Source organism: Carassius carassius, chromosome 22 (assembly GCF_963082965.1).
Source record: "Carassius carassius chromosome 22, fCarCar2.1, whole genome shotgun sequence".
NCBI lineage: Eukaryota > Metazoa > Chordata > Actinopteri > Cypriniformes > Cyprinidae > Carassius > Carassius carassius.
Genome location: NC_081776.1, coordinates 1,828,831 through 1,854,690, shown reverse-complemented (window position 1 = coordinate 1,854,690; position 25,860 = coordinate 1,828,831). Strand labels below are relative to the sequence as shown.

Genomic DNA, 25,860 nt, shown 5'->3' with positions numbered 1-25,860 from the left:
TTTTTAATAATTTATACTATTGATTTTATCTTAAACATATTTTATTTCAGTTAGTTTCCAAGGCAACATTTGCCATTTTCATTTATATTTATATTTTTATTTCACGCTATTTCAATTAACCAGAACTAATTTTAATAGCTTAAGTTTATTTAGATTTATTCATCAAGTTTTAGATGTAGAGTTAAAAAATCTTGTATGTTATGTATAAAGGGTACCTCGCCAATTGCTCTAACAAAAGTGATGTGAACGCCCCCAACTTTGTAATCACGACTTCCCAAATAATACAATCTTCCCACTAGGACTTAAACATAAAAAGTTCTTGCCAAATTTAATGGTCAGTGAACAAGGTGAGGTTGAGATGAGGACTAGTTTGGACTGGTTGCTTGCTAGTATGCAGATTGACCCGCTTAGTCCTTTCCTGACTGTATTTGCAGATCATGTCTCAATTGTTTGTTGGGTCGGTTGTGTAGAAACGAAGCAAACACATCCAGAGTTTGAGTTCCAGCCCCCCAAAAAAAACATTCAGGATGGAGTTCATGCCCAGATACACAGTGTTTGCTCTCCTACGTCCCAGTTCTGCGTAAAAGCTCCAGTTCCACCAGCATAAGCATCGCAAGAGTAGTAAACACAACCATCTCTGTTTCCCACAATCCATCACACCTGGCTTTTTTTTTTTCTACGCTTATTTTAAAAAGCCTTTTATCATAGGATTCCTGAAGGGTTAGTAGCCGTGCACTTATCAGGGCTCTGACGCAAGCACCGGGACTCCTGGAGGAAGGATTGTGGTGCTGTTTGGGAGGACAAAGAGGAATGACACATTTCGCTTGGATTTCCTGGTGCTGCAGATTAGATTGGGGGAAGAGATTGGGACGTCTGGGTTCGAGTGAGCGAGAGAGAGAGCTTGGCCTGTGCTCAAGGGACGCCACGAAAAGAAAATAGGACCTAATGGGCAAATCTCTGCAAGAAAGATTTGCGACAGGAAATGAGTGAGATCTTAGGAAGTCATTTAGTGGTTCCAGAGCTTCAGCGAGAGCAATTACGCCAGCTTTGTCTAGCACTGGCACTCAGATCGCTTTACTGAAAGGTTTGCGGAGGATTCGCTGGATTTTTATGCTTTCTGTGAAAAATGAGTGGCGCATGTCTATAAAAACATGATGAATACCCAGTAGGGTAATAGAAAGAGGATTATAAGAGTCCTGCGATACAATTGTTTGTATCTCAGCTGTGCAAAGTCAAAATGGCCCTCCATAATTTTGATGTTTTAATTACATTTTTTCTTCTAGTTTATTTTGAGTCTTTTCAAAATCGATGCACTTAACGATTTAATTTTAAATATTAACAGTGTTTAATTTATATTAGTACTAATTAAGTGGAATGTTAATGTGTAATACAGATGGGTTGCAAAGGTTGAAATTTTCTTAATATACCAGGCATCACAAACTATAATTATTTTGTAGCCATTTTTTATTTTATTGTAGTGTGTTTTGAAAAAATATACAACAGTGTTTTAGTCCCACATGAAATAATTACTATATAATAATAAACAAATATCAGATTCATGAGAATAAAATAATCGCATTTTTAGGAAAAAAGCCAAAATTATGAGGATAAAGTCATAGCAATACAAGATTAAATTACAAATTGAAAAATTCAGAGAATAAATTCAAGACAAAAATCTAAATATTTTGTCTTAAATCTCATATTGCTATAACTTTATTCTCATTATCTTTGATATATTCATTCTTTTATTTAGTGGCACAAACATTTTTATTTCTGTTTTCTGTTTAGTTTTTTAATATAAATTTATTTTTTAGTTTTATTATAGTTTTTGTTTTAGTCTTTTAGTACTTTCACAGTTCAATAATCCTACTGATATAATTTTCTAAACATTAAATTTCTAAATATTGCTAATCTAGTGGCATTTCATGAGTAATACAGATAGGTTGTAAACTTTTAAAATATAAAATCTGTTATTAAACCTATTTTGTAGCAAAAACGAACCATTTTTTATTTGAAAAAAATGTATTATTTATTTAGTTTGTAAACTAAATTTTAGTTTCATTTCTGTCTGAAATTGAAACCTTTTCTGTCATATAGTTTTGTTTTAGTTTTCGTTCAATAATAACACTGCCTCAAGTCTTTGATTTGTTTGGCTCTATAGATATTGCTAGTTATGTGACTGATTAATTCTAAGTGTCAGGGGTTTGTACAAATCACATCATAAGTTTGAGCAACAGTAATAGAGATGCACATATCACCAGTGTTTTTATTGTGTTTGGGCACTAGCACAGCAAATTCATGGACGGTTTGTCAGAGTTAACCGCTCGGAAAGATTATCAGGAGCCAAGAGGACATAATTTAAGATAATTTAGCATTCATAATAAAAATGTATGACTCTCAGAAGTATTTCTGTACGGTTCTCTAATGGGATTGTTTTTTTATCTGTTGATTTATGTACGTGTAATCTAGTAATAGAATGGGAGTATGTGAATACAAACAAAGTTTTAGATGTATGAATTTCCTGGAATTCAACCACTGTCCACAGGATGTGATGCAAATGTCCAAGTAATGTTTCGTAACATGGGTGCCAGGTTGTGGTCAGAATATTTGAGGTGATGGAACCTGCCGAGTTCGAGTTATTGACGTCCAAAACTGTGTAAAACTTTAGATTTGCTCTAATGTAGAACACATTGAGCCTTAAAGACGTCATGAATATAAATACACACACACACACTGTCACAGTGACAGAGAGAGTGCGAGTAAAAGAAGGAAAATCGGCGGAGATTTTCACCTTTTATTCTCCAGCGCTCCTCTGTGGATTCTGGTTTAGAACAGGTGGCCAAATCCACTTCCTTATTAAAGCAAGAGAAAAGAACAGGAAACGGGGCATTTTCCAGTCCAGCAAGACACAAACAAGCCCTGTGTCTTCTGGAAACAATTAGGAGGAGCACAGTTGTGCAGCCAGGCATATGATAAAAGAGAAGTCGGGACTTTAGAAGTCGGTCCACCTCTTTCTCTTTTTCTCTCTCTCTCTCTTTCTCCTAAGAGCAGCCGAGGAGAGCAGCATCTGAGCAGCTTCATCTCCTGTGAAGTCTTTAGTAGATGCATCAGCACTTCTTTTACTATTGCTTATTTAGGAGCAGGGATTTAAAAACACTTGAGTGTAACTCGTCCTACAACCTTTGTGCTAAATGAGCTGATTTTGTCTGGTGGATAGTAAAACTATTGAAGCTTGTTTCCTAAAAAAAAGGGTAATTGCAACTTTTTATCTCATAATTCAGAATTCTTTTCTTGCCATTCTAAGTTTATATCTCATTTTTATCACATTTGCAAAATGTAAAGGGGAGAAAAGTAGGAGCTGGGTGATATAAATTTGCAATTGCAAGAAAAAAATCTAAATTGTGAGATAAAGTTGCAATTGCTTTTTTTTCATGGCAGAAAAAAGTAAACAATTGCAAGATGTAAACTCAGAATTCTGAGGGGAAAAAAGTGTAAGACGTAAACTCTAAATTGTAAGAAATAAACTTGTGAGATATTAAGTTGGAATTTCAAGATATAATCTCGGAGTTGCAAGGCAAACTCAAATTTGTGAGATATAACTTTAAAATTGTGAGATATACACCCGGAATTGCAAGATATAAACTCAAAATTGCAATATATAAATTTCAGAAATCAGAATCAGAATGAGCTTTTATTGCCAGGTATGTTTACACATACGAGGAATTTGTTTTCGTGACAGAAGCTCCACAGTACAACAGAATGACAGCGACAGAACAAAAAACACATAATAAAAGAATATAAAAATACAAAAAATACAAATAAGTAGATAAGGAATGACAACATACAAATTGACAATTGTAGGCAGGTATATTACAAAAATGCAGTTATGTATGTACATGTATATTATGTGCAAAATTTAAGTGTATACTAAGTATGTGTGTTAGATAAATTAAGTGTATGTGTATATAAATATAAAGTGTAGTGTGTTCAGTGTGTATCAGCTGTTCATAAGATGGATTGCCTGAGGGAAGAAACTGCTCCTGTGTCTGGTCGTTCTGGTGCTCAGTGCACTGTAGCGTCGACCAGATGGCAACAGTTCAAAGAGGGAGTGTGCTGGATGTGAGGGGTCCAGAGTGATTTTAACAGCCCTTTTGCTCACTCTGGATAAGTACAGTTCTTGAATAGATGGGAGAGTTGAACCGATGATTCGCTCAGCAGTCCGGACTACCCTCTGTAGTCTTCTGAGGTCAGATTTAGAAGCTGAGCTGAACCAGACAGTTACTTTGGAATTTCAAAACAAACTGAGTTTCAAGATATAAACAGAATTGCAAGACATAAACTCACAAATGTGAGATTTTAATTTGAAATTGTGAGATATGAACTCAGAATTGTGTATAACAGAAATTCGGATATAAAAAGTCACAGTTACCTTTTTTGTCCCATGGTGAAAACGGAAAATTGCAAAATGTAAACTCAGAATTGCAGTTGTATTGTAATGCATTGTTTTGGTCGTTAAACTAAGCATTCAGATAATGTCTTACTAAGACATATTTTAATCAGAAATAATTGTATCAGTTTTTAGAAGTATCTGCTATACTGCTACTTCGTGCCATATAAATATCAGCGTCTCCCCCAAATTGCATAATTTTGCTCAGTTTGGGCCTCTGAATAAAACTGTGGTGTTTTTACTCCATATTATGATACTCAGAAATAACAAATATGCAAACTTTAGTCAGACTTTACAGGGTTAACCTCACTCTTTCTCGAGGGAGCACCTGGATGTTTGCTGCATATTGTGTTACGTTTTACTCATTATTGTCCATGTGAAGAATCCTACGTCTCCGTGGATATTTCTAAAACTTGCACATAATTTGTTTAGGATGCTTTTTTAGGTCGGTTTCTTTGTTAGTATGCATTAACTGAGAAATTATACCTGCACGAGCGAGGACAGGCGAGACAGTTACTTGGAAGCGGGGTCTCTATGTGGGAGTTATTTTAGGAGCCAGGCAAATTTTATCCTGCAGTAATTGCGTTACGGGTATTGTCTTCTGAAGAAAGACTGAGAACAGTAAGTGGGTTTGAAAATCCGGGGTATTAAAATGTGCTCTCGGCATAGCGTTTCCATCCATCAGCCGGTGGGACACGCACAATCAGTTTTAGCAAGAAACTCCGTAACCTAATTACAGTGAGTCAGCTCATCGTGTCCCTATGAAAACCCAGCGCTCATCAGCTGATGAAAGTCATATTTCAGTATTATGCCGTCGCACAACCTCACAACTATTCAAATGCATTTCTCTCAAGGCTTGTCTTGTGTTTCTGAGTGCTGCACCTATGATACAACATGTGCTTTCATAACTCTGTATGATCATCAAAGACGGTCGCTGCCGCTTGTTTTGTGTCCTCAGAGGATGCTGGGAGCTCTTCGCCGACGCTAATCAAAGCCTGGCAGATGCATCGGCTCGGTTCTTAGCATACCATCCAGCTTTTGCACAAATAAAATATGTAAGAAGAAAGAAGATGATTTATTATTCACATCTGTTCTCTTCTGTCATGACTAAATCTTCAAAAGTGATGTCAATTGTGATGTTCCTTCCACTTTGCTGCATGCACGAAGAGAGATGAGCATGCAGCGATGACCCAATATGTCTAGCTTCTGTGGACGGGAAGGTCTCAGGGTTATGACTTCATCATGACTGAGTCCCAGTTCAAACAGTTCAGCTCCTAATGTGAGATTTCTGCTTCTCATCCCTGTAACTCGTCCTGACAGAACTGAGGCTGCGTTTCTCCTCACTGTTTCACTGCAGTTCTAGTTCAATTGAAGCCTATATATTCAATTATTATGATGCTTACTTTTATTGATTTCTACTTCTTCTTATTATTGTTATTATGTTCTGAGGATTTAGATTATTTACATGATACATTAGCAATTGTTATTACTATAACACATTAAGTTACATTTTATAACAATATTGCATAAATGCTAATTGGATTTTTTGGTTTATTTATTTAAATTAAATTCAGTTTTTTACATTCAGTTTTAACTCAAATTGAATTTAAAAATAACACTTATAAGGTAAAAAATATTGTTATATAGTAATAAGAAAATATTACATAGTGTATTATAGGATATATTGTATTATAATCCTGATTATATTGTTATATATTGTGTTTTGTATTACAGTTGGTAATGAAAAGAATCAGCCCCTTTTAAAAGAATCATATTTTGACGGACACAGGTTTTGTTTTGTCCAGCTGTATTTACTCTGTATTATAACATCCAACTGAAAGATATAACACCAGCCTGTCAGAAATGTTGAAAATGTTGTATGGTTTTTATTGTATTTGGTAATGAATTTTTTTCCTATTTCATTTAAATGAAAAAAAAATGTAAATGTAAAATAGCTTTTATACAGTCAAAATATTTTTTGTAGTAAGGTGAAAATTTTACATTTTATAGTATATTCTGTACTATAATAATGATATAATTTAATGAGAATGACCATATGTAAATAAAAAACATTTCGGATTTAAATAAATATATATTTAAAAGATTTACTATACTTTAAATGCAGCTAAAATGTAAAGTAAAATTTAGAGTAAAATATAGTTTCATGGTAAGGAGAAAATATTGTACGATGAATTATGAGATTCACCATATGTAAATTACAAAACAATTTAAATATTCTACTGCATTACAGTAATGAAGGGAAATTTCATGATTATTTTTTTATGGTCCTAAAACAAGCATCATTTTCTTATTTATTTTCTATTGTGATTTTCAGGTTAAATGTGTCTTGGACGTGTCTTTCATGAGGTTCGCTCTCTCGGCTCGAGTGACAAAATGTTGACTCAGTTTTAGGAGTTGGCGACGCACAGCGTCATTCCAGACAAACAGGGAGGCTGAATGCTCTGTATGTATAAATCTCCCCAGATGCGTCATGGGTTGAGTTTGAGGCCGTGCAGTTATTCAGCCGGGCTTCATCACTGAGAGAAACTGATGGAAAGATTAACAATGTTTGGAATCCGTCTCATGATTTCACGTCCTCTATTACATTTTTGGTAAATGTAGATGCTTCCCACAATTCCCTCATGCTGCAGTGGTGGATACATAGCTAACGCTGCAGATTGTGTTTCCATGCCACACTCAGCAGGAGGCGGGGCCTCACTGTGCGCTACATCTGATTGGTGGATGATGGATTGACGCTCGTAAAAATAAAAAAAAGAGGAAGGTACTTGGACTGTGCCTTTTTGACGCATTCCTGGTGTTTATAAAAACATGTCTGCAAGGCGGAGGGAAAACCTGAAAGTCCACAGTCATCTCTCGGGCCCCGGGCCCCTCACTTTCCCCAGAGCTCAGCTGTGTGAAAGCACACTTTTGTGCTCCGGTCCCCATTCCCTCTGCTGAGGTGTACTTCCAGTGTTTTTCCTGGCAGCTTTTGGACAAACACACACCAAATTACGTTGAGCACCCTGTGTCAAACACATGACAAATAGTTTCATTTGGCATTATTGGGGAAAGTCAAGGAAGTTAACGAGCATACATGAGCCAGAGGCTGGAAAGAGCGAAGTGTTTTAAGAAGGTGGGTCAGTCGAGTTATAGGGTGTGGATGATGTGATGGAAGAGCAAACAAGCTGTTCACGACTTCAGTTGTTTAGTTAGACTGTGTGTTTATCCTCCTTTTGTTAAACTGTGCTAGACTGATATGATTTTTACAGCAGTAGATATTCCAGATTGTTTTGTTTTTTAAAGATAATGCGAATAGTGCTACGATGCAATGGTGTTACTAAATTGTCTTAAATCTTAAATTAGATAGATAGACAACAGACAGACCAGGGTGGACGAACACTTCATTTCCCAGAATGCACAGTTGGGTGGTTGCCAGTGCATCCAAGGCATTCATTTCTGAGTGGTTGGCATGATGTTTTGGATGCTCACCATGCAGTTTTTTAAGTTTCTCATTATTAGCAGCATGCTAATAATGACATCAAGGACTGTTTTATTTGAACATGACAGACTGTAACCGTGTTAATTAACCCACATGTATTATTTAGTTTTCCTTCTGTTTGGGGTCACACATAGGACATGTTTAAGGAATGAATTCTGCCAGACAGATTCCATAGAGACACACAGGCTGTGCTGTTTGAAACACATTTAAAGCGATTCAGCATGTGTGTGTGTGTGTGTGTGTGTGTGGAGGGGGAGTGTGTTTATGAGTTGCCAGGCTGATTAAGGAACGGTCCAGAATGCCGTTTTAATTTAAGCATTTTTTCTCGCCTGCTTCCAAAAACAGCGCAGCTACGCGTTCCTGTCGCAAGTGCCGTCCTCGACATCAAAGCCCAACCACCATCCACACAGCTATTAGCATACGCTCTGAAATCAACCGCTCACCTGCTTCAGAGCCCAAAACGAGCATGTATTCATTCAGCACTCCAGTCGAGTGTGTACGTATATATTGAGCCTGAGTGTTTGCCATTAGCCCCGATTCTCTTTCAGCCTCATAAATAATTAATTGGAGCACAATGATAAAGAGCTTCATGCTCATATTTGTCCTCCGTTACACTCGTGACGCTCAAGTGGGTTCACATGGAAGCTTGTTTCTGAAACTGAATAAAAAATAAACAAGCTAGTTGTGACTTTTATATCGTAATTCTGATGTTTTTTTCTTGCAATTGAGAGTTTACATCTTGCAATTCTGACTTTTGATACATGGTGTGATTAAAAATTTGCACTTGCATGTTCTAAAGTCAGAACTGAGAGATATTAACTCACAATTGCGAGTTACACAGTCAGTATTCTGTGATATAAACTCGCAACTGCATGCAAGATGATGATGATTAGAACTGCAAGACATATGATGCAATTCTTTCTCAGTTCATATCATGCAAATAGCAAGTTTAAATCTCACAATTCACACTTTTTTCTCTCAAACTCATAAACTCACAGTCAATTGCACGTTTATATCTTGAAATTCTGACATTGTAATTCATGATTACGAGTTTATATCTTTCAGTTCTAAGAAAAGGTCAGAATTTTGAGATATGAAGAAAATAAGGCCCAATCCCAATTCTACCCCTTAGCCCTTCCCCTTTCACGTGAAGGGGTTGGGGTGTCTCGATTTTCTTTTTTCGGGACCACACTTCAAACGAAGGGGTATGAACAGTGAACAAAAAGACACACAAATGTAAGCTTTTTGGCATAAATAAAGATTTTAATGAAAAAAGGGGAAGGGGTATAAAATAGAATTGGGATTGGGCCTAAATCAGAATTGGGAGATAAAAAGTCACAAATACAGTACCTTTTTTATTTAGATTTTTAATCCACATTAATTTTTCTCTTCTTGTTTCGAGCAGCTGTTGGGTGCCGGGGTCAAAGGTCACCAGTACCCTGAGCAAGGGAATTTAGTGTTACTTTTTATTTCTCTTTCTCCTAGAGCTCAGTGATGAGGGCCTGAATAAAAAATGCTCTATTTACTGACCCACTATTAAACATTGTCATGATTATGAATCACTGTAACTAGGGAATTGAAAAGCATGCTCTTGTACTGTATTTACAGGAGGCTTTTTTGCTTTTACACCTCAGCAGTTCTCTGCTACCATTCTAGAACCGGCTGTTCTTCCGAGAAAAAGATTTTTGGCCCAGTGGAAAGTCTCCGTGCACGTTTTTGGGTCAGATAGGATTCTTTGCAGCAAAACATGTCAAGCTCTGGTCTCTATGCAACAGCTGAACTAAACAGATACAGTTTAGCCGAAAGATGTGATGCTAATGAGGTTCCGGAAATATTGGTGAGGTTTGTTTCACCGCAGGCTCATGCTGACAGACTTTTCGTCCACTTTGCATTTAGATTACATAAAACTTAACCGTTCATCTGGATCTCTTTAGGGTACAAATAATTGCAAAGCAATGTCAGTCTGTGAACCGTTATGCAGTAAACAACTAGCAGAAATGTATATAGACATTGTCCAGATTTCTGTCCATCCAAAAGACAGAATTTTTACTTGCATTTTTATTAGTTTTTGTTTATTTTAAATATTACCTTTTAAGTTTTTTCTTCTTATTATTTTGTTTTGTATTGATTTATATTATTTCTAGTTCGTAATTTTAATGCTTCAGCGTTAGAAATTAGAAATGGTGCCTTAGCCACTAGTTGAAATAAGTTTGTAATAAGCTTTTCTTGTAATTTTATTTTATTTTATTTCAATTAACAAAATGTTTTAACAGTTTGACTTTTAGATAACCTTTGCACTTTGCAGTTTATTTCCCATTTCCTTCCATAATGAGTAAGACACATTATTGAGTAAAAAGGAATATTTAATAAGAAAAAGTAGGGCGGAGCTTGAGATAATTTGGATTTGATTGGACTGTGAGAAGTGACAGGCAATTGGAGGGGAGGGGCTTAATGATATGAGGCCTTGGTGATGTCAGCAAAAATGACAGTCTTTTCAAATGTGGAGAAAGTTGACTTTTGGCTTTTTGCATGCTTTGCAGTCTCTTTGCAACATCGATACTTATTGAACTGAGTTGAATCAACACTGAACTGAGCTGAATAATGGCACCATTGTCTTCTGTAGATTTCATTCACAACCGAAGCATTTTGCAACATTAACACTAACTGTGAAACTGCTTTGAAACAATCTATATTGTATAAAGCACTATATATATGTGACTTTGTGAAAGGCCAGGACTGTGAATTGCTTGTTTTAGCTGATTGGCAGGTTCATGGCGTCCATGCATTCGAGGTTCTTGCTTTTTCAACTAAACATTAAACAAGCACAACTCTTAGAAATAACAATGTGCTTGACAAACACAATCCATGTTTCAAATGACATTATGTAAATGTTCAGGACAATTGCTCAAAACCCAGTCCGTTCAGTGACAGTATCCCACAATTCCATCCCAGCGTTCCCGGAGGACGGCTCTCTGCATACAGAACATTCTCCATTCATAACCACAGGAGTGTGTCTAGAGAGCGGCGAGGCGGGCGGGTGGAGGTGAAATTATGCTTTTATACTTGGCATCTTGTGCCAAGCCGGGGTTTATGCTAGAGCTGATGTACTAGGAGGGAAAATTGAATCTTCTCCCAGACTTAATCCCCGATCGCTCCACCTGTAATGCATTTTGGACTCACATGTTAAAGTTCCCCCACACAGTTTCATGCTTATATTTCAGCTTTTTCTGCAGCAAGCCCTGAACCCAGAGTGTCTGATTATTTATCACAGGCTGGGCGAGATGTTTCAGACTGGCAGCTTTGAGACTTGCAAATAGATTTAAGTGTAAACACCTCCAAGCCTACGTACAATTATTCTTTTCTCATGTATAACTTTGGCTTGAGCGCATCTTTCCGATGGAAATGAATGTTCAAGAGCGTCGTGACACAATCATAACTAAACAGGCTGGAAATAGCCTCACATTAATGCATTTGAGAAATCAATCTGGATTCGATATTAAGGTGAGCAGAAAACATTTAGACATTTAGAGAGGACAAAAAGTTAAATATTTGGTCATTGCATCTTATCGCGTGGAAAAAGTAGTGCCCCTTAGTGGCTAACCTGGGAATGGCTTCGGCATTTTAAGTGGATTTTTGCCACTTATTTTTTAACTAAGAATATGTTGTGATATATTGAGGAAACATAAATATATATATATATATTAAACTAAAAATGACAAAAACACAATAAAATACTAAAATATTAACTAAAACAGAAAATATAGAAATAAAAACTGATTCAAAATATTAGCAAAAACTATAATAATACCTTAATGATAATCTTGGCTTTCTGCATTTTAATACCACTTAAGCTCCTTTATACCATTTATAATATTCCATAATGCCAAATGAGCTTCCTTTACCATATTTTCAATTTATTGCATTAACCTATGATGACCTAACACCATAATACAGGATTTAGGCATTTGTTTTTACAGGGGCATTTCCTTATCCTCAGAAATGGCTCTGCTGTGTTCCCGCTTAGGATTTTTCTCTGCAATTTATATCCTTATCTTTATTTTGCTGTTTGGAGGACATGACGCAAGGACTTAATATTAGATGGCCCTCGACTGACCCAGGAGCCGAGACCGGAAGACACTGTTGCCTCTGCAGCTTTCCAAACAAGCGCTCCCACATTCCCTCAGCTGCGCCTCATCGGCGGGAGGCCGGGAAACTCAGAGCGTCACCGTGGGATGTGGACATCCATCAGACTCTTAAAATGTCTCAGCTGCCAGTTTCTGTCCAACCAGCAGAGAAATGGTCCTTTGTTAAGGAACTGGTTTTCTTCCTCCTGGGAATTCTGCCCACACTGCGAGCTCCTGTGTGAATGGCAACCAGATTGGGAATGCCATCATTCATAGGATTTTTATTTGATCTCGCTCATGCAACGATAGGGAGTCGTGTTTACCAGTAAATGTTAAGTAGTCACTAATATATTACAGGAAAATTGCTCCGCTAGAACTAACAGCCAAGAAAACCAAATGATGGTCATATGATTTTTGTTTGATCTTGATGGTGCATTGATAGGCAAATGTTAACAAACTGTAAAATTTTACTGTAAAGTCACCAAGAACTGATACTGAAGAAGGATTGAAGAAAATAAAACATAAAAATATGAAATAATACCACATATCCTGGGCTCATAACATAAGTTTGCGGAAACACACACAAAGTCTTAATTAAAACAGCAGAAAAACTAGTGACTTTCATTTGAATTTAGTTTGACGCTGGTAATAAACATGAAATTTAGACTCTGCAGGAACCAATACCGAAGAAAAAACTTAAATCAAATAAATGAAAAACTCTTAGAGTCTGGGGCTGATAGATTATTAATTTCTGACTTTCATATTAATTTTATTTGATATTGCAAGGAATTGTGGTTATAACTCAATGCAAATGAAATATAAAATTCACTGTAAAAGAAAATCCAGTCTGCAAAAACTAATACCAAAGTGAGATAAAATCAGAGACACACATTTATTATTATTTTTTTAAATAACATTCTTCATAAATGGGGCTAATAAATTATTGTTTGTACATAAATCCTTAATTGAATCTGCTAAAGTATTATCATTAAAAAAATGTCAGTCTTAAAACTAATTGTCAAGAAAGCTGTGATTTTTAGTTTAATGTACTTTAATAGTTTACTGTAGTTGGGAAAAAAATATATTCAAACTATTTTAAGGGTTCACTGTGCCATTTCACCTTATGCACAGCATGCACATAAAAAATTGTCTATTATTTAGGTTTTAAAAAAGTATTTTGTTTCCTTTATTTCAAGTGTGAGTCATTTATTTCCCGCCATTTAAACGTACCCCACGTACGGAAAGGATGATGACGTCAATGTAGGTGAGTTATAAAAAAAATGAAACAGGGAAGAAAGCACATGGACGCGAGCAGCTGAAATCAACAAATCAACTGACTGATGTTCTGAATCGGGTCTAATCGGCATACGGAGCAACGCGCGCTCTCTCTGTTTAGGGACCGCCTCGCGAGCGACGGGACACTGGCCAATACGATCCAAAAGTCACGGAAATCTTTGTGCAGCGAGAGTTTCCACGCGTGAAAATGATCCAAGAGGGGAAATAATCCGAGAGCACGCGAGAGAAACAAACAGAGGGAGCGCGAGGGAGAGAGAGAGAGATCACTGATGAGGTGGAGGAGCAGGATGGTGGTGGCCTAGAAACATCAGGAATTCCTCGTTCCGCTTGACTGGATTGTAAGACGATGGGGGATTTTACGCATTGCAAAGAAAAGGGGCTCGCTTTTCTCCTCCGCGCACCCCGGCTTTACTTTACTCCGAGGATGCGTTGAAGTCTCCCAGTCCGAGAGTCACTGGCCCACGTGTGAAGGAACAGCGGTGCTGCGCATTAATGCGTGTGTGCGCGAGCGCGTACGCGTGCTCTCCCGTGACCGATGGCACTGGAATCCGTGCGCAACGGCTATGTGCGCACTTGTGTCACTCCCGTGGAGCAGGACTGCTGGCACTCGTGCTTGGCTCTCGTGTGGAGCCGTAGGAGCCTCTCCTCGGCCGTGTGCGTCGCTTCACTGTCCGTGCTGCTCGCGCTGCTCGCTCAGTCCGCGGACTGGGACGCGGAGCGCGCACACGCGCACTCTGGCTCTCACTTGGTGACGCTCGTGGAGCTCGTGTGGCAGCTGCTCTCGCCCGTCTTTACGCTCGTGTGTGCCTTCTTCTGGGTGGGTGTGTATCTGCTCCGCTGCGGGGTGCTCATCCGCACGGCCGTGTTCCTGCTCACCGTGTGCCATCTGGGCGAAGCGGCGGCGCAGTCGCTGTTGGATGCGCAGCAGCTGTACTCATTCACGGCCACCGCGCTGGTGCTGCTCGCCTGCCTGGCCAGCGGGGCGCTCATGGTGGTGCGTCTGGGTCAGGGCATTTCCGTGCTCCTCTTCATCAGCATCATCAGGACCGTATCGCTGCTGTCTCTGCAGAAGGTGCGCGCCAGCTGGAGACCCTACCTGGCGTACCTGCTCGGGGTGCTGGGGGTCCTGCTGGCGAGGTATGCGGACAGGCTGCTGCCGGGGCAGGGCGCATCACACCGGGAGGGATCGAGGGGAGATATTCCGGTATTTAAGAGGCGCAGGAGGTCCAGCTCCGTAGTCTCGTCAGACATGGCACAGCACGGCCAGCCCAGGAGCAAATCTCACAGGCGGACATCGCTGCCCTGTTTGCAGAGAGACCAGGTACGTCCTCTTTAATGATAGAGCTGCCATCGATCGCAAACGACACATCGGAACGGTAGCGCGTCGCTTTCCAGCGCGTCTGTAGAAGTCCGAACATGATCGTTTACTGTAACTGCTCGTGTATTAGCGGATTAAAACAAGACATTGTTATTATTCCTGCCGCTTTCGATCACAAGGACGACAATAATGCCGCGTCAGGACGCGCTTTTAACACTGTTTGGCTTTATTGCTCCTGAATTAGAAAATTAAGCAGCTGTTTAACAACAAGACTGTCTTAATATTGCTTTTGCTGCTATTGATCATATAATAAAAAATAGGTCACACGTTAGTTTGCATAAATTATAGTAGTGGTACTTATGAACTGCATGCACTTACTGCTGCTGTAAGGAATTACAATACCATAATGCAGTGTAAAGTGTTACCTCTTATTACATGATCATAAATCTATGAAAATGTATTTCTGTTGGTTGTGTTTTTCCAGAGGTTTTTGTTTTTCCTGCCACTTAATTGGATACTTGGAACACTTTCACTTAAGCATGCATTCTTAGATTTCATGTATGACAATATCGGAAGGAAAAGCTCATGGCTAAAGCAATGAACTTTGACCTCTTGTACTCTGTTTGGTGTGTTTTTGATTTTTCATGCATTGCATTATAGCACATATATGAAAATCTCACAGAACTAGCATGCATATGGACTACAGTGGAGATTTCTGCACAACTGGGTTGCAGAAGCATGTAGAAGTTTATTTGATTCTGAAGTTAATGTGTTGATGTGTCTTAGAGATATTTTACATACACACAGAGGACTGTGTGTAGCACGATTTGGCTTATCAACAGGATGTCATGGTATTTTACTACAGTAAAGCTGTACATTTCTTAAGCTATGTAACTTAAAAGAACGTACCGTGTGTGTGTGTGTGTGTGTGTGTGTGTATAGAAAGGTTAAAATTCTTACATATAAATAAAAATTATTTCATTCATCCACTACTAATGTTTAGACTGTTAATTAGCTGAGTACACAAAATATTACGCTGAAATGATCTAGTTATTGAAAAATAATATGTCCAAATCATTGGCTATCGTTAAGCATGGTGCTGAATAATTGTTAAATAAATTGCAAATATTGTAGTCACATTTGCTCGTCTTTTTGTCCTGTTTGCAGGATTGATTTCAGCTCATTTATGTGAAAATAAGATGAACTGGCATTTAAAGTTTTGCTTTAAATCATGTAGTGATTATAAATGAAGTGTCATATCTTGCACTGTAACTCACTTTAGTCAATGGATGAATTTTGTATGCATTAAATATTTCTTCCTTTGCTATCCTCACTGGACATTTCGTGTTTTCACAGAGAAGTTGGCCTTTTTGCTGATTTGGTTTCTCGAGTATTTAGTCTGCACCCCCTAGTGGCCACATAATTAATGCATTGGGGACCTTTTGCCTACGGGAACCTTAAAAGGAACAAAATTTGTGATGAATCAATGCGTTGTCGGTGCAACACTTGAGAAATGGAAAAGAACACAGACTCCTGAGTGTGTTTTTTCACGTTCTATAACACACACACCTGGTGCACATGTGTGATGTCTGGAGTGATATTAGCTCCTATAGCGGTTTATGTGTGGTCTGGGTGTGTAAACATACCAGTGTGTGACCCCTGCACTGTTCACGGCGTCCCGGCTGTCTGCTCTGACAATAACCTGTGTGTCTTAATGGGCCACACAGAACAGTGTGCACCTCGTGTACAAAGACAAGCTTTTGGTGTCTGTTTGACGTCAGAGTTTAGGTGGTGTGAAAGCTGTTTCTGCGACAGGAACTCTGTTAACTTTGGTTCAGTTTGCAATTGTTATGAAAACATGGAAGTGATCACATATTGGGTAAGTCAATTTGATGTTAATTTGCATGTTTGCAAAAAGATGTAATTGTAAAATGTTACTGATGTAAATGTACAACAAATGAGACCCAAAAGTACTAAGTGAAGTCTTATTTGAACCGAGCATCAAACTTGCATTAGTAAATCTTTTCATTTGGGGGGTTGGTTCATAAACAGGAAGTGAGCTCAGAGCGACTGTGACCATTATCTGTCATCCACTCAGTAGAGCACATGCCCTGGGCGCTTTCAGTGATGGACAGAAAATCATTCCCATTATGAGCATCACTTTGCGAAGTGAGTTACATAAGGTTCTTCAAATGGACTGAGAACGAGGCTGAAACGTCTTCGCCCTCTTGTCTTTGTATAGACTTGAATAACCTTATGTGGAGTTGGGATTTTAATAAACGTGTCCCAGTGTCGGGTTTACGAACAGTGTGGCCTGAGCTTCTCAATCTGATACAGTACAAAGCAGACAGTACTTGCTCTTTGGACCTTTAGTTCTCAAGAACTCCAGATGATTTAAGGTTATTAAAGAGTGTTTCTGGGTGGTAAACTCAAGCGTTGCTCACTGCATGTGCCTGCATTTAAGCACAGTTCTCCAGAGGACGGTGTTCATGGAAAACCCCCGTTTAATGGCACGAGGAGCCGTTTCAGCTAAACACCTCACCGCATGGAGCCTTTAGTAGCCTGTAGCGGGTCACTGAATTGCGATTAGCCCAGGGCTGCCTGGAAGAGCTGTTCAGCATGAGCCGGAGCCTCTGGGCAGAGCCGAGAGTATTTAAATCTGCTCTTAAAGGGGAAGTGAGTCATTTTGTCCTGTCCCAGTTTAATCAGTGATTCTTTGGGTCGTAAAAAGACTTAATTCTAGAAATGAATGCCTTAGAATTGGAGCAGAAAGTCTGAAGTTCATAAAGTCATGGCAAAAAACGAATACCTTTCTGAGGATTTTTGTCTTGTTTTGCCATACAAATACCTTAACATCATTAAATCAAGAAACTTTTACTTGAGATGCAAAATGTAGATATAGATTCTTGTTATTTTGAGAAATTGAACAAAATTAAGTAAGTTTTGTGCATAAATGGGGCACACAAACTAGGTTTCCATTTGAGTTAAGTTAATTGGCAGATATTTGTCCTTTTTAAATCATAACTTAATAAATCACGTTTTGACATTTACAATGAAAATCAAGACACAAATAGTGAGGAAAAACATCAGTTTGGTGCTGAAGCTACAGTAAAAGTTATTTACATACTGTAGTTAAGTTTCTTTTATGTAAAATGAATAAGAAATTACTAGAAATCTGTTCAAAGTTGTATTTTCAAACTTTGAAGTGTTGCTAATCCAGCTCGTTATGGCATTTGCATTTAGAGAACATACTGATGTATTGTCTTCCCTCCAATTTATTACTTGAATGTTCTTTACTTGGTCTTAAACAGATTCTTTACTTGACTTGTGCAAAGACAAGTCAAGCACTAAGAAAAGTTATGTTCATTAAAATATTTAGAATTCATTCAATTTCTTGCAAATTCAAATTTTAAAAAAATGTGCCCGTTATTCATTGCATGTCTCTCCAGTGCGCTTGCAAGTCAACTACAATCTAGGATGCTTTGTGGCAGACTTTGAATATGAAAAAGTCTTAAAGTGTGCAATGGGCTCAAGACATTCATACTGTAGATTGACATGCATGAGTGTAAACACTGGCTCTCTAGTGCTTCAGAAACATTGCTCTGTTTGGTTGAGTGACCCAACACATCGCTTTCCGGCATGTCGGGTGCAGAAATAATAACATTCAACCCATTTTACTTATGTAATGTGACGTATTTTGGAGTGTTACAGGATATTTAATAAGAAAAAAGGTGGATGGAAGTTTGCATCTGCTTCTGGGAACCAAGAAAATGCAATGAATGTATTAACCCTCAGGTGCTCCTCATGTGCCAGTCAAAAATGGCACATTTTTAAATTACAGTGAAATTAATGTACTATATTTTCGTTGGATTTTTTTTATTTATTTAATATATTTAAAATTGTGACTTTTTTTTAAACGATAACAATTGTTAGATTTTTGCTATAAAAGTTATAGAAGCTTTAATTTATTGTTAAGATAAATGCACAAAAGTACTATTTTCAAATTTTACATGATATAAATATATAGTTTTACTCTAAAATGCAAGAAGATCAAATGCATCAGGCTAAACAAGTTGTGTTCCGAATCTTAAGTTGATATCGCAAAAAAGTAAGATTTTCTTTGGGAGTCATACCCAATATTACCACTAGATGAAATTAATTTCCCATTCATTTTTCAATGTATTCATTTTTGACGGCGACTATTTTTTTTTCAAGACCATTTAACCTTTTCAAATCATTCCCATGATTTGTGTGTGTGTGTGTATGTACACATAGCAAGTGCCAATACCTTTACCAAGTTTCATGTCATTCTAATAAACAAAAACTAAAAAAAAATTGAGAATTGAGGAAAAAAAGGTCTAATTTAGTTCCACATTGACTTAAAAGAACTGTCACTTTTGTCACATCTTTTCTCCAATTGATTAAATGCAGGATCCTCCACTGTTCCCCCTCCTCCTCAGAAGTAGAAAAACAGTGGCATTTTTAGTGGCCTGAGAATTCAAGATGTTCCTGTTTCTTTTGTGATGGAGGAAAGGATAACATATTGGATTTCTGGAGAAGAAGAAAGGGTGTGCATGGAGCTATTTGAGGGATGACGCAAATGGAGATCCATAGAGACCAGGAGTATGTTTCTGTGCCATGGGCTTTTTTTTTCTTTTTTTTTATGGGGGTCCGTTTCCCATGCAACCCACTGGAGATACAAGGTTAGTAGATGGGACTTTTCTGTCCACCAGGGTTGATAATAAACCTCTTAAAGCAATGAGATCTGGAAAATGCCAAGCACTTGAGCTCACTTACAGCAGACGATGTGGCCTGAAGGTAATGGTTTCCTGTCTGAAGTGGACCTTGTGCCGTCCCTTGTGGTTCTGGCCTGACCTGCAGTAGCTGGGCTGAGAGATTTTAAATCTACACTAGAGCACTCGACACGCTGAGGGTTGTTTTTCCTTCCTGCAGGCCCGCGTCTACACTTCTTCGCTCCCTCTCGCTCTAATTGGTCTCTTCTGCGCTGCAGCAGCAGACAGAGGGATCTTTGACGTCGACCGTGCAGTATTTTGCTTGTAAGAGGCCTCGCGTCCAGTCGGACCGTGCCAGGACTGGAATGTGTAGCCTCAGCTGTCTTGCCTTTGCAGACGGCTGCCAAAAACCTCATCCATTTTAAAAATGCTAGCAGTTTGACTCTTTCCAAACAAGCTAGAACGAAACTGCACTGTTTCTCCCCGCTTCGCTCTGAACCAGGTGCGCGGCTGGCGCAAACGGAGCGAGTGGGAAAATAAACAAATGACATTAACTGTTCTACATATGTCAATCTAAATGAACTGCAGGACGGACACATGCCAGAAACCATCAGCTGCTGTAAAAGTGTGTCATGAGAATACAAGCTGTTCAAAGGCTTCTGGAAATGTAGTGTTTTTGACTAAGTCGCTTATTACAGCGTATGAGATGCCAAGAAGTGAGGACTATGGTCTGTACTAGGGCTGGGATAAACGATTATTTTTTAAACGATTAATCTAGCGATTATTTTTTTCGATGCATCGATTAATCTAACGATTAATTTTTCCAGACCGATTCGATTTCGATTATCTCCCCATTAATTGACTACTAACAATTTATACATGTTGATTTACATATCTGAATGAAAAAAACATGAATTCCTTAACATTGCAATATATGTTTATTGCTCTTAAAATTACAAAATAAAAGACTGACTAAGAATGCATTACTTTGCACTTGTATAGAGATAGCATTCAATAAAACCTTGAAACCTTGAAAACACATAGCTTACTGAAACAAGCTTACTGAACACATAGGGCCTAGCTTACTGAAAAAATAAGTTCTTTCAGATGAAAATAACAACAACTTGATGTCTAGCATTCAATAAAAAAGGTCACCCAAAATACTTGTTTAGAGCAATTGAAAGAATACAGTAACCAATGTAAACTTTAGGGCTTTAAGCTAATACAGAGAGTGCTTTTACAAAAAAAAAAAAAAAAAAAAATTCACAGTGGGAGCCAGCAGCCTGTCATGGAGAAAAAAAAATCTCCGAATGCTCCACGTGAAACTTTGGCGTTCTGCCCTTTTTCTATCGTGTCTAATGATTTTGGTTAATATGCACAAGGGAGGGAGAGAGCAAGAAGCGCTCGTGTAGTTTGAACACTGTGAGTGCGCGAGCGCGCGTGAAACTTTGGTGTTTCGCCCTTTTTCTATCGTGTCTAATGATTTTGGTTAATATGCACGAGGGAGAGAGAGAGAGAGAGAGCGCTCGTGTAGTTTGAAGACTGTGAGTGCGCGAGCGCGCGTGAAACTTTGGTGTTTCGCCCTTTTTCTATCGTGTCTAATGATTTTGGTTAATATGCACGAGGGAGAGAGAGAGAGAGAGAGCGCTCGTGTAGTTTGAAGACTGTGAGTGCGCGAGCGCGCGTGAAACTGGTGTTTCGCCCTCTTTATATCGTGTTTAATGATTTTGATTAATATGCACAAGGGAGGGAGAGAGCAAGAAGCGCTCGTGTAGTTTGAACACTGTGAGTGCGCGAGCGCGCGTGAAACTTTGGTGTTTCGCCCTCTTTCTATCGTGTTTAATGATTTTGATTAATATGCACAAGGGAGGGAGAGAGCAAGAAGCGCTCGTGTAGTTTGAACACTGTGAGTGCGCGAGCACGCGTGAAACTTTGGTATTTCGCCCTCTTTCTATCGTGTTTAATGATTTTGATTAATATGCACGAGGGAGGGAGAGAGCAAGAAGCGCTCGTGTTGTTTGAAGACTATGAGTGCGCGAGCGCGCGTGAAACTTTGGTGTTTCGCCCTTTTTCTATCGTGTCTAATGATTTTGGTTAATATGCACAAGGGAGGGAGAGAGAGAGAGAGAGAGCGCTCGTGTAGTTTGAAGACTGTGAGTGCGCGAGCACGCGTGAAACTTTGGTGTTTCGCCCTCTTTCTATCGTGTTTAATGATTTTGATTAATATGCACGAGGGAGGGAGAGAGCAAGAAGCGCTCGTGTAGTTTGAACACTGTGAGTGCGCGAGCACGCGTGAAACTTTGGTGTTTCGCCCTCTTTCTATCGTGTTTAATGATTTTGATTAATATGCACGAGGGAGGGAGAGAGCAAGAAGCGCTCGTGTTGTTTGAAGACTATGAGTGCGCGAGCGCGCGTGAAACTTTGGTGTTTCGCCCTTTTTTCTATCGTGTCTAATGATTTTGGTTAATATGCACAAGGGAGGGAGAGAGAGAGAGAGAGAGCGCTCGTGTAGTTTGAAGACTGTGAGTGCGCGAGCACGCGTGAAACTTTGGTGTTTCGCCCTCTTTCTATCGTGTTTAATGATTTTGATTAATATGCACGAGGGAGGGAGAGAGCAAGAAGCGCTCGTGTTGTTTGAAGACTGTGAGTGCGCGAGCGCGCGTGAAACTTTGGTGTTTCGCCCTCTTTCTATCGTGTTTAATGATTTTGATTAATATGCACGAGGGAGGGAGAGAGCAAGAAGCGCTCGTGTTGTTTGAAGACTGTGAGTGCGCGAGCGCGCGTGAAACTTTGGTGTTTCGCCCTTTTTCTATCGTGTCTAATGATTTTGGTTAATATGCACAAGGGAGGGAGAGAGCAAGAAGCGCTCGTGTAGTTTGAAGACTGTGAGTGCGCGAGCACGCGTGAAACTTTGGTGTTTCGTCCTCTTTCTATCGTGTTTAATGATTTTGATTAATATGCACGAGGGAGGGAGAGAGCAAGAAGCGCTCGTGTTGTTTGAAGACTGTGAGTGCGCGAGCGCGCGTGAAACTTTGGTGTTTCGCCCTTTTTCTATCGTGTCTAATGATTTTGGTTAATATGCACAAGGGAGGGAGAAAGCAAGAAGCGCTCGTGTAGTTTGAAGACTGTGAGTGCGCGAGCGCGCGTGAAACTTTGGTGTTTCGCCCTTTTTCTATCGTGTTTAATGATTTTGATTAATATGCATGAGGGAGAGAGAGAGAGAGAGAGAGAGAGAGCGCGCTCGTGTAGTTTGAAGACTGTGAGTGCGCGAGCGCGCGTGAAACTTTGGTGTTTCGCCCTCTTTCTATCGTGTTTAATGATTTTGATTAATATGCACGAGGGAGGGAGAGAGCAAGAAGCGCTCGTGTAGTTTGAAGACTGAGTGCGTGCGCAGCCGGGGCTCTCTCTCTTTTACGCGCCCTGTCACTGTCACTCACCGATCAAATAAGGCTTTGACAGCCGCCAAAAAAAAAAGATCAATGCAGAAAAACCCCTGGATTGGTTCTATAACGTTGGACAGAATGTTGATCCGGCCATCACGTATATTCAGCGCACATAAGGTAAACGTTTTGCAAACGTTTTTTAGAGAAATAAAAACAGGTCGACGAATCGATGCGCATATTTTGCGTCGACGTATTTTTTGCGTCGAAGTCATCGTCCCAGCCCTAGTCTGTACTATGTCTGGGCGATGCACATTGAGTATTCACAATATATTTCTAGTGATGTTGTTGGTGATTATAAACTTAAGCAATATTTAGACACACAAACATACAAAAATGGCTGTACAGTTTGTTTCATTTCTGTGAATCAGATGAATCAAACAACGTTTCATTGAACTGATTAAATTATTTGTTTGCATCGCTCAATTCAAAAAAAAAAAAAAAAAAAAAAAATATATATATATATATATATATATATAAACATGATCTCATAAAATTAAATGTCTAATTATTTACTGCTATTATTTACAATGTATTTTCTGCTGATGTGCATGAAAGAAAATGTTTTTTTGTTTGTTTATTGGTTATTTTTAGCTACTTTTTTTACTAATTAAACATTATTAATCAAATTTAGCCTAATAATTAAAGATATTACCTCTAATTATGTATTGCTGTTACTAGGTATTATTTTATTCTATCATTTTTTTCACTAATTAAACATTACTAATCTAGTTTACTAATGAAAGGTTTTACATATTATTATTTATTGCTATTATCTACTATGCATTATTTTACTGATGTCTATAAAGGAAAATTATTCAGTTAAATATTTGACAATATAATATTTAATATTTAACCAATTAAACATTACTAACCCAGTTGAGTAATTAAAGATTTTACATCTATTTGACAACTTAAAAATTAACCATTTCAAAGAAAGTGCATATATATTTGGCGAATTACCCCAAAGGCTGAAAAAAGCGCACCTCTCTCCAGGAGCTCCCCCACTGCTGCCCAGATGAGCGGCCGGTCCCAGACAAGGCCTGTCTTGTTAACTCACCCAGTGGTGTGTTTTAGTTTTGAAAATATGGATGGCAGATGGTGTAGTGATGGGGGAAGTTACATAGTCGATGACAAAAACGGTGTCTGTCTGTACATCTGTCTGTTTGTCAGTCTGTCTCTCTCTCGCGTTCTTGCATTCGGGTTTATGGATTTTAAAGACAGTTTAACTTTTTCTAAGTATATTTGAATTAGTGGGAAGCAAAGTTACTCTGCAAAGTTTATAGAACATTTGCTCAAAAAGTTACACAGTAGTCAACAAACAAAATAGTGTTGAACAGTATTGATAACTGTAACTTTTCCCAAAACTTCTGGATGCATCGTAATTAGGGCTGCCAATTTAATTTCGATTAGTGCAATTAATTTTACTTAAATAATTGTTTATTTTTCAACATTTTATTTAAATTGTATATTTTATATTAATATTTATTTATAAATTATATATAAATCATATATAAATCATACACACAAGTACATATATATATATATATATTTTTTTTTTTTTTAATTATTCATACACAAGGTATAATTTTTTCATTTTTTTTACTAGTGGGTAAAACTATTCTCACAATATAGTTAAAGTGAGGATAGCAAAATAAATTAAACTGGTACATATCATACCCATAATTATAATAAATAAATAATTCTTAAAAAAGGAAATTGTCACATTGAATTTAATGCAATTTAATCACTATTTTCATTCTTCACTCTTCTAATGTTTCATGAATATGGTCCATACAATAAACAATTATTTACTAAGAAACGAGACATTGAATTAAACATGAAATTTTGAAGTCGAAAGATTGAAATTTTATTTTTTTTGTAAAACATGCTGCAATAATCTGATTTGATTTACAAAATCATTTTTACAGTGCAGTTTTTACCTAGTTTTAAACAATTTTCCATCTCTTCTCTATAAATAAAACCCCGATTATGTCTGATGAATGTTTAGCTTCTAAATGTTCAGAAGTGTTAAATAACATGAACCTGATGATAACAATCCTCTCCATGTTTGTGAGTCTCTGAGAAAGCATCTTAAAAACCATGTGAATTTACCTCATTAATAGTGACTAATCTCTTTATCTCAACACTTGAGTTCCTCTGCATTCGAACCCCCTGCGTATCCTGAGGGGACTCCTGACGCAAAAGCATTTTATGAGGCTTTGATAACAGCTGGAGTTTCATTTTACCACCGGCTTCTCAGAGGAAACAATGAAACGGCAGCTGTAAGATTTTAACTGCAGCCAAGAAACACACAAAGTTGCTTCGTTGACATGTTGCTGCAGCTCGCACCTTGGCTGCCATCACCAACTTTGATGGTTCTGTCTGCATTTGTGTTTTGCCTATCAGATAATTGCATACGCAATTGTGACCGTTATAGCTGGAAGTGTTTTTTGGACGCTCGTTAGCCGAGTTAAGCGTGTAGCTCGCCTAATAATGTGAAACTGCGCAGTCACAGGTCCACCGTCAGAGCTCGCGTGAGAAACCGGCTCCTGCTGTGCGTCAGGAGTTGACAGATACCGTGAGAACTGCTGCTGACTTATGCCCCCCCCCTACTAGATCTGACTCTGATCGCAGTAAAAACACAAAAAGTGCATAGATCTGTTGATCACTTAGGGAAGGTACAGAAGTGGAAGGAATTCAGCATGAAATCTAATCTAAATACATGTAATGAAGCTAATTTGAGCAATTCATCTGTGGGTTTTAACCCATTTCAAAATGTCTCCTATAAATAAGTCTGCTTAAGCCCCGCCCCTCTACTTTTGAGGTGCCACACCCACATCTCAGCATCTAATCAACAGTTGCTACATAGAACCAAGTCCCACTCTACTTTTTTTTTTAAATCGATAATCTGTTATACTCCAATCACATTACAGAAAAAAAGATCTGTCACTATTTCCGTTTCATTGTGGCATTAAAAGTTACCAAGCTACAAGCAAATCC

General features: G+C 38.3%; 2 protein-coding genes across 4 annotated transcripts in view; one reads left to right on the top strand and one right to left on the bottom strand.

The window, feature by feature from the left end:
• The window catches only part of LOC132098658 (palmitoyltransferase ZDHHC17), a 283,638-nt gene that overhangs the window by 4,236 nt on the left and 253,542 nt on the right, over positions 1–25,860 (bottom strand). The gene's annotated exons all lie outside the window — the stretch shown is intronic.
• The window catches only part of LOC132098657 (cGMP-inhibited 3',5'-cyclic phosphodiesterase 3A-like), an 86,106-nt gene continuing 73,631 nt past the window's right edge, over positions 13,386–25,860 (top strand). For both annotated transcript variants that reach the window (XM_059504745.1, XM_059504744.1), the window contains exon 1: positions 13,386–14,687. In XM_059504745.1, the coding sequence (XP_059360728.1) occupies positions 13,902–14,687 (786 nt within the window). In that variant the 5' untranslated portion in view covers positions 13,386–13,901. The remainder of the gene's footprint in view (positions 14,688–25,860) is intronic.